Source organism: Opisthorchis viverrini (genome assembly GCF_000715545.1).
Source record: "Opisthorchis viverrini unplaced genomic scaffold opera_v5_266, whole genome shotgun sequence".
NCBI classification, from domain to species: Eukaryota; Metazoa; Platyhelminthes; class Trematoda; order Opisthorchiida; family Opisthorchiidae; genus Opisthorchis; species Opisthorchis viverrini.
The window spans coordinates 202232-221972 of NW_008751919.1; the positions used below are offsets into that span (position 1 = coordinate 202232).

At 44.7% G+C, this 19741-nt stretch overlaps 1 protein-coding gene across 1 annotated transcript in view; it reads right to left on the reverse strand.

The window, feature by feature from the left end:
• Window positions 1–220: 220 nt before the first annotated feature.
• The window catches only part of T265_09208 (hypothetical protein), a gene marked incomplete at both ends in the record, with an annotated part of 125305 nt that continues 105784 nt past the window's right edge, over window positions 221–19741 (reverse strand). The window contains 12 exons of the mRNA XM_009175221.1: window positions 221–1083; window positions 2419–2553; window positions 4287–4424; window positions 5241–5459; window positions 7370–7536; window positions 8835–9078; window positions 11310–11476; window positions 13065–13287; window positions 15040–15206; window positions 16205–16430; window positions 17420–17586; window positions 19215–19434. Of these exons, the coding sequence (XP_009173485.1) occupies window positions 767–1083; window positions 2419–2553; window positions 4287–4424; window positions 5241–5459; window positions 7370–7536; window positions 8835–9078; window positions 11310–11476; window positions 13065–13287; window positions 15040–15206; window positions 16205–16430; window positions 17420–17586; window positions 19215–19434 (2390 nt within the window). The remainder of the gene's footprint in view (window positions 1084–2418; window positions 2554–4286; window positions 4425–5240; window positions 5460–7369; window positions 7537–8834; window positions 9079–11309; window positions 11477–13064; window positions 13288–15039; window positions 15207–16204; window positions 16431–17419; window positions 17587–19214; window positions 19435–19741) is intronic.

The window sequence follows — 19741 nt, forward strand, 5'->3', positions numbered from 1 at the left end:
CTGGATTCGAAATCCCAGTTCGACATCCTAGAACGATGTACGACAAGACAGACACACTTCATAGACGTGTGCAATAATTTCTCCTCATAAACACCACGGCCCGAAAGCAACTTACGCCACCGGCCCCACCAGGACTCCTTAAAACGTTGCCCGCACTGGGTGTTTCAGGGGGTAACGTGACTCCCATCTTTATGACCCATGTTTAAGGATCAATAAACTTTGACGCTCAACACTCATATTTTGACGCACTGTTAAGGGTTGAATTTTTGGTGGAATCACACTAATCAACATATTTCATCAAATACTACTCATAAGTAGGCAGATGTACATGAAGAAAATGGGACCAGTTTGGATGTGGATCATTCCGTTAACAGGTAGCACACACATTTCACATTTTAAATAGTTTTCGAAAACCATATAAATCAACAGAATACCTAGTGAAGCGGATCAGATGTGGTCGAGAAATATCACACAAAAAACCAGTCCAAGAAAATGATTGGGGAGAAACGGAAGAAGGAAGTGAACAAGCTGACCAGTATCGTCGGAAACACAACAACAACTAGCAGTGTATTGACAATCAAAGATTACTAAGCAGATAGATCGCGTCAAAACATTGTCAATGGAAAGGAGCGCTAGAAGTCTTATGTTTTGGCGGTCACGTCGATGACGCATCGATGACAACTGTATGTATACACCCAAGTGAGAATATCAAAAATTTCAACCGGTGAAAGAAATTCTAATAAAACTAGACGAGCGGTTTCCACACCTAGAAACCATTCAGTAGTACCAGATAATCTTGTGACATTGCCCGATGACCCGCTACCAACGCCTCGCAATTGTAGATTCCATCGTCTCCGCTACGCACATTGTGAATCGTGAGGCGACTTCGAGAACCGCGACATCCACGACTGCTAGGAACTACTTCTGTACGCATTCTGTCCAAGTCGGGCAAACAACCCCAGTTGAAACGCCAAATAATCATGGGAGGTGGTACTCCGGAAGCTTCGCACTCTAAAACCAAGGTGGATCCAGGACGAACTCGGTGCTCCTCCACGCGGCCTTGATCTATGATGGCTGGTCGCGCTGTCGGCGAATAAGGGAAGCAGCGGTTAGTGATGCAAATTCATCTTAATCTGCAAGCCTCTGAAATTGCCCTGGAACACTAAAAATGGACATTTAACCGAGTCATAATCTTTCGAATGTTGTTCAGTTGACCAGATAAGTCTCCAAGAAATACAACCCGAGAGAGCTACACTCTAAATTTCGTTGCCTTGTTTTGCTGATCACATCACTACGGCGCCATTCGTTAAACTGTCTTTTCTACGACAAACGTTATACCCATTCCATTAGCTATCTGCCCCTGAATCATTGTACCTATGCGGTAATCCGACAGAAGGGGGGCTGTGGTTACGTTTGACCTCCACATTGAGAACTACTATCCGTTGTTTGACACAACTGGTAAATTAATTGGAACAGACTTATTTTCATAAAGGAAACTACTCGCAAGTTTGCTGAAAATTCTCCGACAACCCACAACCGGTTTCGCCCTTCTTGGAGCTCATCATTAGGCGCACTCCCCGAGTTTTCGTCAACCTTACGTTCTACTTGAACCTAAATTGGACTGTTTTCGAGAAAAACACTCATTTGCAATTTCGTCTCACACCATCGGTTGGGCTTTGACTTCATGTGATGCCTATGTGCCAAAGGTTCGCGGTATCAGCTTTCCATCGGCGCACCGGAACGGTGTTGATAACCGCACAGCTTATCACTGAGTACTACTCATGGTCGTTTTGGCGCGACTCCGCAAATCTAGATAGGGTATCTTCGATTTATGTTCGTTTCTGAACGAAACCAATCGAAGGTCCGGAAGTTGCCATATCTGTCTGATCCAGTCCGATCTACTGGTTACCTGGTATTAACTAACCTAGTTCAACCAAACCACTGAGGGCAAAGTTCGCCAATTTTCGGTAGGGTTTTCGCAGAGATTCACCCTGAAGCTGATTTTTCCTAAAGTGAGGTTGCTAGATAGCTACCGATTCGCACGTAACTAGTAATAGAAATGCAAATGAGTGCATATTCGCTAATGTTGTGCAATTTGGTTTCAAGTAGAACATCAGGTTGGCGGAAACCCTGGGACTTCGCCTACCTGATGAGCCTCAAAAAAGGCGAAACAGGTCGTGAGATGTCGGCGGATTTTCAGCAAACTTATGAGTAGTACATTACAAAGATAATAATAGACTGGTTTTTCCATGTGTACGGAGTGCACATTTTTTATTATTGGGTTTCTCCAAAATATGGCCCCAGCAACAAAATACAATAGCCACCGGTGCCAAATTTACAAAGGCCAAAGTGGACATCCCTGTGAAGTACGTAAATGGAGATGTTAAACGAACGACACAGAGGCTTCGCGTAACTTACCACAGTCGCGTTCGTCCTCACCACCGGCGCAATCCAGAGTCCCATCACACCAATATGAATAAGGTATGTACTGGAAGTTTCCAGAAGTACAGCGGAAGTGAGTGGAGTTGCACCGAGGATCCAGAGATCGTGTATCTGAATAGAGAGTTGGCATGTGTCACAACTGTGAGCCTCATCTTGACGAGAATACCTTTACATCTTATTTGTATGCAGCTGAGAAGCTTGGAAGTCCAAGATTAATAGCTCCATGTTCAGGTATCTAATCATGTAGAGTTTGGAATCAGTCTCAGTGTGCCTCCGCCCATGCTGGGGCTCGCTTTTGGCCAAATCACTCATTTTGGATGGTTAACTGATGCTTGGTCAAAAACAGCACAGGCGAATCCTATCCCAACTCTAATCAGGACAGATAAACAGTGTTCGAACGCAGTCAGGAAATCGGACATTCATTCACCAACCAACCTTGTTTTCATGCTTATTCGAGGTGATACAGTAGATGACGAATGAGGGAGTATGTAACCGCAATCTACCGGGGGTGGGGTCGTGTCAACATCGTGGTGAAAATTCCCTGTTAGGACATTGCAGCAGTCAGCTAATATGGCCTCTTGCTTTCTGAAAAAGCGACAAGTTATTTGATGAAAACTTCCACTGTGAAAATGAGAGTAAAAAAGGGGCAGGGGGGGGGGTCGTGTCAACATCGTGGTGAAAAGTCCCTGTTAGGACATTGCAGCAGTCAGCTAATATGGCCTCTTGCTTTCTGAAAAAGCGACAAGTTATTTGATGAAAACTTCCACTGTGAAAATGAGAGTAAAAAAGGGGCAACCGGACGATCCATACAACTCTAAACCGCAAGGAATTCGGAAATAGCAGATGGTATCCAGGACCTACAGTGATAATGAAATAGACGTTTAGCCGTGGCACCCACTCGATGTATAGCTTCTTTGTTTCCCGAAAGAACCACGAGGGTAAAGATATTGCCAGGTTGCCTAAACCTAGACAGGAGCGTTCGAGATATCGGTGTTGGGTTCGAACCCCAGTCAGTAAGGTTGCGCCTCAATCACTGAACTATCTATGACCTATCACTAGGTTTGTGGCATTTTCGGGACGGATAAATATGTGTCTGATACGAATTGCCAGACGACTGTCTATCTTCGCCGTATCCCAGACAATCATTTGATGTCAGGATCTTGGTCATTCGGGTGGTCTCACAGCGGTAGGACTCAGCTGTGGACGGATGAAATTTCGAACAGACAACATTGAGTGACATGTAGTTGAGGTTTAAGGGAGGGGAGTTTAAGGAATGTAAAAAAACACCATGGAATAAAGAGAGACTCTACCCTACTTATTAAGTATCCAGAGAGTCCACCACAAGAAAGAACGAAAAAAGATGGGACACGGTTTACGACCTACGCATACGTGTACTGAATTATGAGTAAATATCGTGCGGTTACTACAAAATCGCTCGTGGAGATTGGAACCGCAGCCAGGTATAATAAAACACCAATGAATCTGGCTACTGATTAGACGAACATTTTCTGATGATTAGGGGAACTGTCCTCGTCATCGTGGCTCGGGATACTCACATTGTGTCCAATTGATCTTGTGTTACCATCAACCGAGTGCTTGATGCACTGTTTTGTTGGGTATTCTTTAGTCACCAGACAAAGAGATTTCGACCTTGTAACAGGTTGTTAACCACATTAAGTCAAGGCCATCCGCACACCAGCTGTACTTCTCTCCGCCCACATGCTGTATTGCAACCGAAAGACATTCCTTTCCAAGCAACTCTTGTATTTTAACGTATGAACCACATGTTGGGCTGGCTAACTCAGGCAGTTACGCTGCAGCAATTCGTCAGTAAAAAGACTCACTATTTCGACAGCCCAGCTCATCAAATCGATTGCCGCAGTCGTCCTCACCATCACAGCTCCAATGCAGCTGATAGTGACTGGTAGACGGTTCCTTTCCATCAACTACTTCACATGGCTTGGTGATAGGGTCGCACAAGGCTTCAAATGAAAATAATCAAACGAGAAAAATAAAAAGGTAAAACTGTCAGAATAATAAGCAAGGTACTAGTAAATGTGTCAGAGGGCACCAAACTTTATATGCACTTTTTTTCGAAAATGTATCGGGCTGATGAAAATAATCAAACGAGAAAAATAAAAGGGTAAAACTTCCAGAATAATAAGCAAGGTACTAGTGAATGTGTCAGAGGGCGCCAAACTTTATATACACTCTTTTTTCGAAAATGTATCGGGCTGTGTATGTCCCAATCTTTCTTTTTATGGCAAGCTCAGTGTCCATTAGTACACGGTAAAAATGCTGGGTGATCATCTGTACCGATGTTTTAAAAAACGTTAGAAAAGGTTTAGAACAGTCATGCACGGGAATTAGTTCTAAAGAAAATCTAGGTGAATCCGGCAGATATTGCAGAATGAAAAAACTAAAAGTTCACGGAGCATATTCAACTGAATCCCAGAATACTTCATTCAAGAGCTCAACGTGTAATAACCGTAGCAGTTGCTTTATTTCTGGAACATTCACGTCTTAAGCTTACTGACTTTGTTCCTGTTGGTTTCAGTCCTGAGTATGGTGAGAAACTTGATCATCANTGTTCATGAGCCGACATTCTCCAGGCAGAATGAAAAAACTCAAAGTTCACGGAGCATATTCAACTGAATCCCAGAATACTTCATTCAAGAGCTCAACGTGTAATAACCGTAGCAGTTGCTTTATTTCTGGAACATTCACGTCTTAAGCTTACTGACTTTGTTCCTGTTGGTTTCAGTCCTGATTATGGTGAGAAACTTGATCATCATCACCAGCATCAGCATCGTCATCGTCGCCATCATCATCAACATCATCATCATCATCATCATCATCATCGTCGTCGTCGTCATCATCATCATCATCATCATCATCATCGTCGTCGTCATCAGCATCATCATCATCGTCATCAGCATCATCATCATCATCATCGTCATCAGTATCATCATCATCATCATCATGACCGTCATTGTCGTCCGTATTATTATTATCAGCTGAAATAACCACGTACTTATTGTACATTGATTATAACTGCCACAGTTTCGTTCACCGATGATTTGTGGGGGTGGGGTGGGGGTAACTGCGCATTGCAGGCGAGAGCTGATATGATTGATGCGCAAATACAGGTCTGTCAGGGGACTTTTAAGTGGGGGATTGGGAAGGGAGCTGTGCAGTGGACACAATCGCTTGGATGCACGAGCGTCACTGAGGGCGCGACTGGGCCATGTCTGACAATGTCTCTAGCCATTGATGTCCCCATCCATGGAGACGACAGTGACCAGCGCAGCTGAATTTGCCATCCATGGAGACGTCAATGACCAGCGCAGCTGAATTTGCTGGTAATGACTCTCATACTTCGCTGCCGAGTCACTGTTTGACCTTCTCTCCTCGAGGAATTCGGTCGACTGGCATACTGGCCAAGCCAGTGCAACCAGTGGAGTGTGATAAGCTCATCTATCGTGGATGTTATTTCTTGCGGAAATTAATCGACGTACCCCAGCATTGCTGATCCGGTGTTCGCACCAGACTCGGGCAATGCTCCGAAGACACCGGTGCAGGTGTGAAGCGAATGCCGAATCGTGGGGCAGAATGATTTAGACCATTTGATCTTGATTACGGAGGGATGAAGTATCCGTTGGTAAGGAGTCAAATCACCTGAACTGCAGTTCGAATTGCAAAGAGTCAAAGCGGTTCCAATATACTGACCGATTCTGCACTACTCGACAATTTGGTTTTCGATAGTCGAATGCATTCTATCAATTTGTCAAAATATGGGTAGTTCGGGTGTGTTTACTGGTGGTTGATCAGATGGCAGTCGATCTGTCCGCCGAGCTTGGCAATTGGCTTGGCAGTTGAGCAACCACCATCGAATGCACTTTTTTGCTTGTATTGTAATTGAGTAGTATAATTTCCCCACTCCATCTACGAGTAGCTCAGAGGGAAGAATAATTTTATGAGATGGGTGAAACCTTCATGTGAGCAGTGGTTGCCCGAGGAGCCAGTCAACACGTGTGACCACGTGAAGTGGATCCCGTGATTGAATTATGAGTGACGCTATGCCCTGTCTGAGTGAGAGCTAATCACGTGGCGCACAGGAGGTTGCGTTTTTGAAACTCCTTAGAGTTCCGGCAGGTGAGCACTGCTGATGATTTCGAATAAGAATGAAACAATTGTACAATGCTTCTTGGCTTTCCAGCTTCATTAGCAGGAAGAGATCTCTATCGAATATTCCCAAATCTCTTCACACCACCGACAATATAGACCGGAACCTGCGGTTTTTACGTTTTTTTAGTAAATAAACGTCAACCGATATGATCGCTTTTACCTCTATAGCTTTTGGCCGAACAAGTACTATCCTCGGCCTTTTTAGAATGAGTAGTACATAACCTTGGTAGTCATCCAGCTGCTTCGTCAGAGCAAATCCTATAGATGGAATCGTTCAGCTGTAGCACCCTTTCGGCGCCTAGCCGCCATGCCACCCGAAGGAGGCACGACGGCTGGCATACAGCCAAGTTGCCCAAGCCTAGACAGGGGAAGTCGAGAAGCAGAGGTCGGGTTCGAACCACGGACCTTCCGGTCAGTAAATTCGCGCTCTAACAACTTGGTCCATCTTGCCCCCCTCCTATAGATGCATACTGACGTTCGACAGGCGTACAATTGGTCAGGTCTCCTCACATCATCATAAAGCGCATAATACTTGGAACTTCAAGTTAACCGTCACGTCACTACTCCCATCTATGCGAACTTGATCAGACCACTTTAAGACGGAAAGTCCAGTATGGCTACGGCTTCCGGGATCCCGCCACTTTGTGATTCTAAAAACGAAAATCTACACACGGTCAAGAACCACTTCATTGGTGACCTGTCGGGAAATTCTTCCTTTATTGTCAAGGGTTTGGCTTACCACAATTTTCTGGCCTCTCGTCATACCCGTCCGGACAATGCGGTATGCCGTCACAGAATTGTCCGACAAAAATGCAGTCCCCACCGGGACATCGTCTCTGACCGGGTTGGCAACTTGTGTCAATATAGATAACAGATGTTTTCTTGTCCCCAGTTGGTCCGATACATCTGAACAGAAAAGTGCACAAATGCTTGGTGAAAAACGAAAGAGTTGAATGGGCTTGTCGAGAGTCCGGCTTAAGGAAACTGACGCCTCAAAGGTTGATCCTAGTAAAGTATATCGATAAATGCGGTTTAAACTGTCCGCACGGTGCGTTGACGTGGCCTCATTCAACCCAGGAATTAGGAAACGTTTCACTGTTACCGTGACAGTTGTAAGCAAAGTTTGTGCCCTGACGCAAGTACCGGTTAGTTTACACTAAGGTGAGAGGACATCAACCCAGCAACTGTCGTGGTTGTGTCATTCTAGGCTTCGGGCAAGCCGATCAAGTGTGAACGTGTTCGTCTCTCGAGACTTGAACAGAGCTTCAACCCTGGCACGGTCAAGGGCATCCACAAGTGATGAGCTCTAATGAGGGTGTAAATCGAGTCCAGTGATTCTCTACCTTGGTGTCAACTAGATCCGGGCGGAAAGAGAACTGCCCGAACCACGAAGTCTACAAATTCTGCAGAAGGAACGTTGAAATCCGGTTGTCTTACGAATTAGTGCGGCACGGTGCCGAGTGTTTCGTCTGTACTCGGGAGTCAGGAATGAAAATATACGGGCTCCGCAGAGACAACCATTTGGAATGAGAATGACGGATTGCATCAGAAATTGCTAAAGATGGTGAACACTTGTGCGCTTGTTGATTTCTCACAAAAGTCACATTCGAACCACATTGGAATTATCAGCTATGTTGTTGACTCGAAAATTCGAACCACCCCTTTCGGGTTATGAGAACCAGGAGATCCATTAAACTCTACATCATCAGGCCGACCCGGCAGAAGAACCATCGAAGTTTGTGAGAGAGACCATTTTACGTAGATCAATAACTTCAATGATCTCCGGGCAAGTTGCACGTCACACTAAACAGCAAAGTGGCAAAAGCTGGGATGAAGTAACTCGAATTCTACACTTATCTGCATATCGATTTCGTTTTCACGCGAGACTCACCTGGATCCCAGCTGAATCTCTCGTTTAGGATGTTCCAAGTAAGCCACCCATCAAAACGATATTGCTATGCAGATAAGTGTAGAAGTTGAGTTTCCTGCAAGTTGGGTTCGAACAAGACATAAGGTTGGCGGAAAATCTGGGACTATGCCTACCTGATGAGCCTCAGGAAGGGCGAAACTGGTCACGGACTGTGGAAGAGTTTTCAGCAACCTTGTGAGTAGTGTATTAGGTCTATAGAATGAAGTAGATTTTTTCGTTTAATTGAACACCTGAGCTGGCCCAACTCGCAGACACACATCCTTTCCCAACTCACTCTAACACCACGCGGCGCGTGGATGCATCAAATCCTCCGGGTACTTCAATGATCACGTAACCAGGATATGGACGAGAAAGAACGAATCGTCGATCAGATTCAACTGGACGTCCGTCTTCAAAGCGAACTTGCAGATCTGGCCCCGGTCGATCGGTACGGCATTCCAGACGTACACGACGTCCTGGCTGGATTCGGATCTCTGTGGGTGTCAGCTGAACGCCACCTTCGGGTTGTGGAAGGTCACCTGTGGATGGATATGGAACATAATGCTTATTCAACGTGGTATAGACAGAGTATGTTTGCTTCTATTCGCTACCTACCAGCCCAATATTGCTGCCCATCGGGTTCAAAGCAAAGAGGAGTTCCAAAGCAACGTCCATGACTGTATTACTTATTGCGGATTACTATGTGGTATTACCATTACTACTATTTATTATCAGTTATTTATGGACATCCTATTTCGAAACCCGTGATGTGTGAGAGTTGCTCATCAGGCAAAATCACATATTTTTACCAAAATCCCACAGTGGACATCTGTTGGACTGCCAATGTATGGGATAGAGCAGACAAGAAACAGAGGCGAAATTGAACCGAATCGGAACAGCTGGGAATTAATACTCGCTTCGCAAATCCTTAAAAACCGAGTTTCAGGAGTGCAAAGAGAAGGAACTATATAAAAAAATGTTGGTAGCTCAGGTAGCGTAGACGGTTGTTGGTTTGTTCGCTGAGCTGGACGGTTTCATCACCAATCGAGGTGACATCATCAGTCGTTGTTAGGACGGGTAGTGACGCATAGCGATGGGTTGGTTGTCTGGCCAACAACAGCGAACAAACTAACGAGCAGAGAATGTACTGTTATGCATCGAATTAGGCTGTTAGTAGATTCAGTTTCAAAGGTCAAATGGGCGCTGGCTAGTGGTTACATGTTGTCCGTTAAACCGATCTAAGGAAAATATCAGTGCATGATATGGTCAGCAGTCACAAAAGTGGTCAGAAATGGATAACTCTACACAAATAAAGTGAAAAATGGTATTTAGGGCAGGAATTAGATAAATCTGAACAACCAACTGGTTTTGACCAAGTTTGTCAGTGCTCCAGAACACAGATAAATTGCAAACAGCCTGCGAAGCTGCCTGAGACTTCACTGTTTCACTTTATACGTGAATGGTGAACTCGGATAAGGTTAATGTTATTCGTAATGCATTACTCATGAGGTTGCTGAAAATTCGCCGACAGCCCACGACCGGTTCCGCCCTTTTTGGGGCTCATCAGGTAGGCACAGTCCCCGAGTTTTCAACAACCGTATGAGTAGTGCATTACGAATATACATGCATCGCGATATCTCGAATATCGTAGTGACTGAAATATGAGGCGGCCTGGTGCAGCACATTCAGTTGCCTGGAAACATCACAAACGAGAGATTCAGCTGGGTTCCAGGTGAGTCTCTCGCAAAACCAAATTGGTTTGCAAATGAGTGTATCTCGCTAAGGTTAATGTTAGTTCTCGTACGATTTCAAGACCTCGATAGTTACAATAATTTCGAAAAACAGCCACGTTCTTTTCCCCTATTGGAGGTATTTTCTGCTACTTACTTTTGGGATTTCATTGTACAACGCGACACGAGAAACCTATTTGAAGGGTGAGTAGCGTTCCGTCCAGTCTCAGTGCGAATCAATCTCAATGCTGATCACCCGCTCGTGATTGAACGATAAAGTGTTCAACAACTAGACGAGGGGTCACGAATTCAACCCCCCCCCCATCCTGTTGGAGTTTCGTGAGATGTGCCGTTCTGATGATTCCCAATAGGGATGAAACATCTGCACAGTGTTTCTCGGCTTTTCCATATAAACCGGCTTCACTGGTAGGAGGAAATCACCATTGTTTACTGAGAGGTTTAGATAAACAATCCATTCTCACAAATGCGGAGAGTCGATCACAAGCAGATGACACCTTCTCGGTACGATCTTCAACCCAGTGTCCTTAGCAGGAGTTTACAAAGAGATACGACCGTGTTGGAAACATGTTAAAAGGAAGAATCACAAAGCATAGTCCAAAGAAATGGCTTAAAGTTGGAAGGGTGGATCAGGATCATTTGCTTTTGTGGGGGTTCATTAACCGTACAATGCTCTTAGCTGTTAAGTCTTCACGCGCATGTGCTCGAACCAAAAACCATCCTAATCTACGTTCATATTTCGGCAGCTCACTAAATTTCGTTGTCCACCGAAGCAATCAAACTTTGGCGGAAAAGTCTGGTGGAATAATTTCCCAGCATAGCTGGGACCCTGGGATGCCTAAATGTGGCTCGAAAGTTTGGACTGGTACTCTGAACTCAACTGCTCGATTGCTTTAGTCCATCAGGAACACAGCATAGTCTTCGAAAATTCAATACTGCGCGCCGCTTTTATATTGCTTGAAAGTGGGCTGTTATTCGAGAATTGTCAAAGTTGTTTCTAACTCTAGTTTTTTCCCACTCACCGCATTGCTCACGAGATTCATCCGAGCCATCGGCACAGTCTCGACGTCCATTGCATAAGTACCCACGTGGTATACACTCACCGTCTTTGCACCTGAATTCACCTGGTCCACAGTCGCTCCGAACGATGACTTGTACGTCTTTAGATGGACCAGGGGCAACAGAACATCTGATAAAGCAAAGTTGTATATTATCTGGTGAAAATTCAGCACGAAATTCATGCATCTACACGTCATATCAAATTACTTTTTGCCAAATCAGCTAATCCCATTGAGATCGGTAAGTTCACAGTTAGTTTTATCCGACCCAGGTAAAACAGCAGTATCTATGTTCATACAACTGAAGGAATTGCCGCAATCATCCCGCAATGAGGACACATCCTGCTGATGGCGGTTTTCCCCGCCGGTAATCCACACGAAAATTCTTACCAATGATTATCTACCTGAACCCTTAATTTATCCTCGGACGAACGTCAATTTTTTCACCGACAATCCGGTTGGGTGAGCAGTGGTAGCTTATTGATTACGGTGGAGTGCCCTTGAGAATACCTCAGGTTTGCCTGTTCAAAACGGAACTCTCGACCGGTACTTGGCTGGAGACGTTGGAAGAAATGGGAGCAAACAGCTTTTAAGTTGTCTCTTTAATGTGACGTGGAGCCGCGTCTCGGGGGCCTGCCAGACTCCTGGACTTGAGGAGGGCATAAGATTAAAAGCACAGTGAACTGTCCGTCCAACTTACAGGGCGAATGCGTGAACATATGTGAAGGCTGATTGGGCAAACGTGGTCATGGGGCTGTTCACTGCTGTTCAGCCAATGGCGACGTTCCCACCTTGATCACGTCCATCCCGCAGGTCGAACGTTACTATGCCGATTTGGTAGGCTCCGCTCATGGATCTGCTACCCGTGCCTGTGGTGACCGATTGTGACCTTTGTGATGCGTCGTTCTCCGCACTCGTAGGGTTCGGTCTGGACGCATCCTAACTCCCTTGAACTGGTTGTCGCTTTCACTTCACATGTGTTTGTCCATTCGGTTAAGCGAACAGAGCGAACACGCCTAAACTGGTTAATCCACCGATATCTCAAATTTGGAACCGTTTTCTAGGCGACAACACATTCAATTCCGGTTCGTCTGCCCTGCGCCGTTTCTGATGGAGTTTTGCTACTGGTTCTATTCGTCTGACTTCATTCGGATGTAGGTATTTTTTGGTTTTTTGAACTGAAACGTGAATAACGCTAGAACGCACCGTGCAACTGTATGCCGACCTTCGTACCACGTCATGTCTGCGAATGAAGATCTTTCATTGATTGCCGTGTTGATAAGCACTTATATGGAAGCAAAATGTGAACCTTAACTAGTTCAGCTTATATTGTGAGGACTTCCCATTTGCAGGCATCCTGGTGTACATTACGCCTTTTCAACTGTCTTTCTCAGACCCCCTGATCTATGACGACCCCCAAATAAACCAGGCCTTTTCATTAATTTGATTGGCTGAACATATGTGCCAGCTTTCAAACATCCTTCACTGCCTTGTAAAGAGGTTGACTGTCAGTCTTCGTCAGGTCCCCAAACAAGTATCAACTGTCACGTGATTCTCTCTGTTTAGAGCAAAATTCAATACAGTCTAATTACACACTGAGCCCTGTCGAAGCTTATTCAAAATAATCATGCTCCAACAGTCCCAACAGCTCGACCGGAACATGTCGCGCACAGTGATCGTAGATGCGATAGATAAACTTGATCGTTTTGTAATTCTTACCTTATCGTGTGCACACCTACTGAGGGCAGTCCGTTTATGGCGCGAACAATGACCCGTTCTCGAGAGGGTCGATCAACGGTGAACTGTGGATGGCGTTCGACAGGGATACCGTCGAATGTGATTTGTGGAGCCAGTCCGGGCATAGTTGAGGTGCATTCGTAAGTGAACTGTTCGTAAGGCCTCACGTTGATGACGTCTGGTGTGACTCTAACCCCAGAAGGGACTGAAGAAAAGCAAGGATAAAATGGGACACACAGCATGGCTGGAATTAAGGCGTCACATACAAAGAAATATATGCATAGATGCATATGTATGGACGTATTCGAGTGTCACTTGAGTTTTGCTCAATCTGGCGAGCATTTTGTGTAGAACGTGAGACTTGGGACTCATCCGAAACGCCTTCCGCTCTGATTTATTTGAAACACGTGAAGTTTGTGAGCATTTTCTCAAAGCACTGGACAAGCTCCCCTGACGCCTAAAAATTAGCGCACTGTAAAGCTACTGGTATCTTTTCGTTCAAATAAATTTGCGCTCATTTCATCATCAGGTGAGGTCACACCGTCACTTCAAGTTTGTGTAGACAAGAAGCGCTTGCTGCATATCACCAGGTAAAACAGTTCTCCCTAATTTTTGGAGCATTGAAATTAAATTTGAATTCAATTATATACCACAGTGGAGAGATGATATTATTCGGTTTTTAATGAGTGGAAGCGTAGCCTAAGACACCCCACCCAGCAGTGCGCTGATGATGTCTCTTCTGCAAGCTTAGCGAACAGATCAACAGCCACCTGATCAACTAACCAAACAAAATGCTACGTTAAACGAAGTTCCTGTGATCAAAATGCGAGACACTTTGATTTCTTGACGCTTTCTGAGGATGACGAGTGGAACGGTCCGAAAATAGCTTTCTGAAATTTCTCGAAGATGGGCCGGCGTCTAATGTTCACCGAGGTGACAATTAATTAGCACTATCGGGTCAAAAGTTCAAAAGTTCTCTGCGCATTGTGAATGAACCCCGAAGCTCAGGTTTACTGCAAATTGATCAACGGATAAACTCAGCTTGTCCTCGTGGTCAGAGTTACAGTTTGTGTGGCATCCATTATCAGACGTTCACACTGTAGCGTTTAACAGTTCTGCCACACTCAACACGACTGCCAACGCTGAGCATCGAAATTAGATTTGTGATTAGACGTAATACTCTACTCATAAGGTTGCTGAAAACTGTTCGATCTTATTAGTAGTGCATTAGATTTATAAAATGTATCGCGATGTCTCGAATATCGTGCCAAAGAGGCGGCCTGGTGCAGCACATTCGGTTGAGAAGAATGACATAAACGAGGGCATCAGCCCGGCTCCAGGTGAGTCACCCGTTAAAACCAAACTGGTATGCAAATGAGCGCACTAGTAAATTTTTGATTAGCGAACTACACTCATTTGTGTGTCATCCGAAACCCAACTGAATCTCTCGTTTATGATGTTTTCAAGCAACCGAATGTACTGCACCAGGCCACCCCATGTCTCAGCTGGGACGATATTCAAGATGTCATGATACACGGTATGAACGTTGATGTACTACTCATATGTGGTCGAAGAGCTTTCAGCAGCCTAACAAGTAGTGCATTAGGTTTACAGATTTTTATTCTCCATTATCAGTAGGAGGGTAGACTACATTATCAATATTCTGAAAGTATTCTGTCATCACAAAGTCGTCGAGCTGCGCATAAAAAAGCGAGATCATGTTACGAAAATGTTTCACAGAATTTACATTCCATCGGATCGAACCCAATCACAGTGTTACCAAACTGCTACATGTTCGATACACAGTAGCGTTTGACCCCGTGTTGTCGCATTAAAAAATGATGGATCTGATCAAAGAGACTTCAGGAACAACTGTTTATCTCTCACCACCCCTCACCAAATCGAGCGCGAACGTTTACATTTAGGTATATTCAACAGCCAAAATAGATCTACTCACTGCAGAACCGTGGGTCTTCGTCCGACCCATCTGGGCAGTCTGGTCTGCCGTTGCAGAAATCGTCCCTAGGTCTGCATGTTCCATCTCGACAGCGATACTCGTTCGAGGAACAGTTACTGTGAACGTGTATGAGTACTTCACGACGTAAACCAGTCGTGGTGTAACATCTGGAAGTTAACAGGAGAAAGAAAATTGTCCACATGAGGAGATTTGCCATGCGCCACACATCTTTGAAAAAGCCATATTGCACGGGAATTCCCTTAGCTCCATGTCAGAGTTTGCAAAGGTTTTTCTACTTTCTTGGAAGTCACAAAACTCCTGATCTCTACTACAAAGGTGTCACGCAGCCTGGTAGTTCTAAACTGTTGCACCTTCAAGAAAATTTTCACACTTCCTATAAGTTCCATACATCTTTCAAGGAGTTGTCATCTTGATACCAAGTACAGTGAGGGCAAACGCCAACGATATAGGCGTATAGTTTAGTGGGGGGAGGGTGAGATGGACCAAGTGGTTAGAGCGTGAATTTACTGACCGTGGTTCGAACCCGATCTCTGCCTCTCGACTTTCCCTGTCTAGGCTTGGGCAACCTGGCAGTATCCCATCCCTAGTGTTTCCTTCGGGTAGCATGGCAGCTAGGCACCGAAATAGTGTTACGGCTGAGAGATAGTTTAGTAGGAAGAGATATCACTGACTAGCCCGGCAATTAGACATTACCATACATATCCCAATCAAAGCTGACGATAATAGAGAATAAAGCACAGGCGTTACTGGGAAGTTAGTATGATTCCCGTTTATAAATCCTCCAGTACATAACCAGTTCTGATGTCATTTTATCCAAAATTCACATCGCAAACGATCCGACTATCGTAAAACTCATCACTGCCGCAATCTGTCGTCAGTGAGCAGGGATGAGACACAATTCAACTAAGTCCACATGCCAATTGTAGATAGTGTCGGTGGAAAGCATGCCGCAATACCTCAATTTATCCTAAACAGGCAACAACCAGATGTACGAATATGATGCAAGAATTCTCCTGAGTTCCTGACACTTGCTGTTTGGAATACATTGAACCTGAGAAACATGAAGATTTTTCGTTGTTCAGACAACATTGATGAATAATAGATATTTCAAAAGAACGGTTATAAACCCGGATCGTCAACTCACTCGATCCTGGTCTTGTTCTCTCGTCCGCTTAAGCCCGCGTCCGCTCGGACTACAATACGCTGTGGTGTTGGCCGAGTGACGAAAAATCTCGAGTCTGACTCGATTGTACGACCGTCAGCAAATCGAACCATGGGTTGGATACTTGGCAAGTTGGTCTCGCAAACAAATTCAATAGGACGATAAGGTTCCACGTAGATATAGCTCGGAATGACGCGCAGATCTACAGCTGTAACAGGTAAGTAGATTTTGGCACAAAATCGAAAGTCATTTACCCAAACTAAACTTTCGACCTTTAACTTCACTCTCTGATGAACACTTCCCGAATCTGTTATGAATGACCACATTCCTTCGAAGAAACGTCAAATGGCACAAAAATCTTTCCTCGAATGCAATGCTTTTGTTGAACAGTACGATACGATCTTGCACCGATTCATCGTACAACGGACTAACATTAGGAATCCGGGGAAAAAGCATAGCGAAGACTCCCAGCTGGTCAGTTCGACCAAATGCAGTATTGCTCTTGAATGCCATAAGTTATCGGCCAACTCAAGCCAACGTGATCTAAACCGAGGTACATATATGCAAGGCTTCCAATAGACGATTGCATCAGCAAACTTCCAGATGCGAGCGGGGTAACGCGGTTCAGTTACGAAGTACGGAGTATAAACAGCATGTCTGGTTTTGAAATGGGTAGGAAACAGCGCTACCCAATCAAGTATTCCGTTTCACATGATCTGGCATCACCTGGCCCATTGGTTGGTGGATTCATAGCACGAACGAAATTCATCGGTACCATGTTTTACGTGCGCATCACTGTCGTTCGAACAATCCTCCTCATACCCTGGCGCGATTATTTCGGCGAGTCCGAACTAAAGAGGGGTCACCGAATAAGCAACAGAATAAGTGCACCAGGAGGGGGAACCTTCGAATGAGAGTGATGTAAATGCGAGTTCTAAAGTTCCCACTAATACATAACTAACGAGAAGTTCTACCTACTTGTGAGTAGCCAGGCATAAATAAGTTGCCATGTAGGCAACAAAGCTCACCCACACCAGTGCCACAAGAGAGGACGGGTATGGTATTCTTCTCATGGGACTTCATGTAGCTCGCAGAAATATACGTTGTCTGATAATCTCCAACGATGTTGAAACCTGTGATACTCCAACCAAACCAGTTGAAAAAGTTAACCTCTCAATAATAAGCCATAGTACTCACCGCAATAAGCACGTTCTTCATCCGAACCGTCTGGACAGTCTATTCTGCCATCGCAAATCGCAGTCGTAGGGATGCATTGCCCATTTGGACAGCTGAATTGTCCTTCGGGACACGGAGACTCAACGCGTACGATAATCTCTCGAGATGGGCCCTCTTTCGCAACACACCTAGTTTGAAATTACAAGGAAATCAGGGGCAATTCTCCTACGACATATACTACATGTACACAATGAGCACCACGACAACAGGACCAAAACAGATAAACAGTCAACAACATGGACGGGAACATTACGGAACCTGAATAACGAAAGAGAGAACAAACACTTTCCAGAAGCAACCAAACTTCAAGGGTCACTGAGAATGCCTTTCATTTCTGGAATCTACAGTTTACATTGGGCAAATACTAAACAATGAAAGCGGCAACCCTGCAAATTTTCTACAGTTTATTGCTAACACCAGCGCTTGATGTAGGTCTTTACTAGAAAGACTTGAACCCTCAAGGTACGGTGTGAACCACTAAATAAGTTTCTGATGTGCCGACCGTATTTGAAAACACAGTCTCACCTGGATACCAGTGTAACGGTGATACTACTGATGGGGCATGCGAGTAGTATATTTTCCCGTAAACCCGCGTTGAGTCTCTTGAAAAATGATGTCTATTACGGGATTTGTGGACTCGCTTTCTAGCTTTTGCTTGGATTTGAGCGACAGTCGATGAATATCCAGGAAAGTTCAGGAAGACGCGTTCAAAGAGAGGATGGATATTCAATTTTTTCTAAACAAGATACATATGAGAGTTTTGCTTCCCTGTCCAATCGTCTGTAACTGTTCAGTTGGTATTTTCTAATAAACAACTCCGCAGCGAAGGTCTTACTCCTTCCAACGGTAGTTCACAACATATAAGAGACACATGATGATAGTTTCAGCGACAAACTCACCAAATTCAATTGACTGAGGATACGAGGTGAACGACTGTTCACCTCAAACTACAAAGAGATAATTGAGTTACACAACAATCTTGGAAGCAAACTAAGACAGGAGCGCAACAAGATGATCTCCACACCAGAGAGATCTATCCAAGAAGGGTTTTTATCATTAATTATGACTGAGTTGGCAACTGTCCCGCTTCCATAAAGAGAGATTACCTGGATCTCAATTTTCCTTTACCTGTTTCTCCTAACCTCCTTCCCGGATGCTGAGCAGTTGATCTCCAGTTCGGTATGAAAAGGGAAGAAAATCCTTTCTGACTGCGCTCCGGGTTAAGGGAGCTAGTTAGGCAACCACGAAACTATAGATACTGAAAATATAAAATTTGATGAATTCACGTTTTGCCGAGTGCTGATCTCAGCACCGTCTTCGATCAACCTCAGTTAGGCATCGCATCAACTAACCTGTGTGCGAGCCAGTGAGCACAGAGTAGGAAAACGCTCATGATACTTTACAGGCACAGTTTATCCATTTGTACCTTATCTTAGCTGTATTGTTGTTCGTCCTACGGAAGCGACGATAACATGGGATGTTGCCGAGTTGAAGCACACTATAAAACATGTTTTGCGCAGAATTGGATCGGTCTTCCACCTTATTCTGAGGAAAGAGCGTCTTGACTAGGAATTCTCATTTAGCTGAACAAGCGAGCTTAGTGGAATTTGGAAACCCGTCCATTTTTTACCATTCAATAAAGTGAAATTTCTTCATTCCATTATTCGAACTGGCACTGGCGTGCGTGTTTTGCATTCAGTCGAGACACATACAACAGGAAACCAACAGTCGAAAGTAAAAACGAACAGGGACTTACGTGAAAACGTGTCCTCCTTGGTCTGGCACGCCGTTTGGTGCACGGACAATGACACGCTCTGGACTTGGCCGGATCACTATGAACCGTGGATCCCCATCAACTGGTTGCCCGCTAAGTAGTACTTGTGGTACTGATCCTTGGATTTTGGAAATGCACTCAAAGTGGAACACTTCGTAGGGTTGTGTGACAATGTAGCCAGGGATAATTAAGACGGTTGCGACTGAAAAAAGATTAGATGTGATGCAAAATAAGCATGGAGTTCTTGCACGCATGCGGCACTAGATCTGTTGAAAACTTTAGTTTGGTTCATTGAATTGGCAAAAAAAATCGTTCCACAATCTATTGTTCGGTGGGATGTGGGAATAGAGAAATACAGATGGTCGGTGGGTAGCTAGCACTAGGAATGCAATGTTGACGTCGCTGTAACGGGTGAAAACAGACAGATGGCGATTGACCGTACTAGAATACTGAAAGAGTGTAGCTCAGAAATGCATAGAGAGAGAACTTAATTCATGCAGAACTGTTCT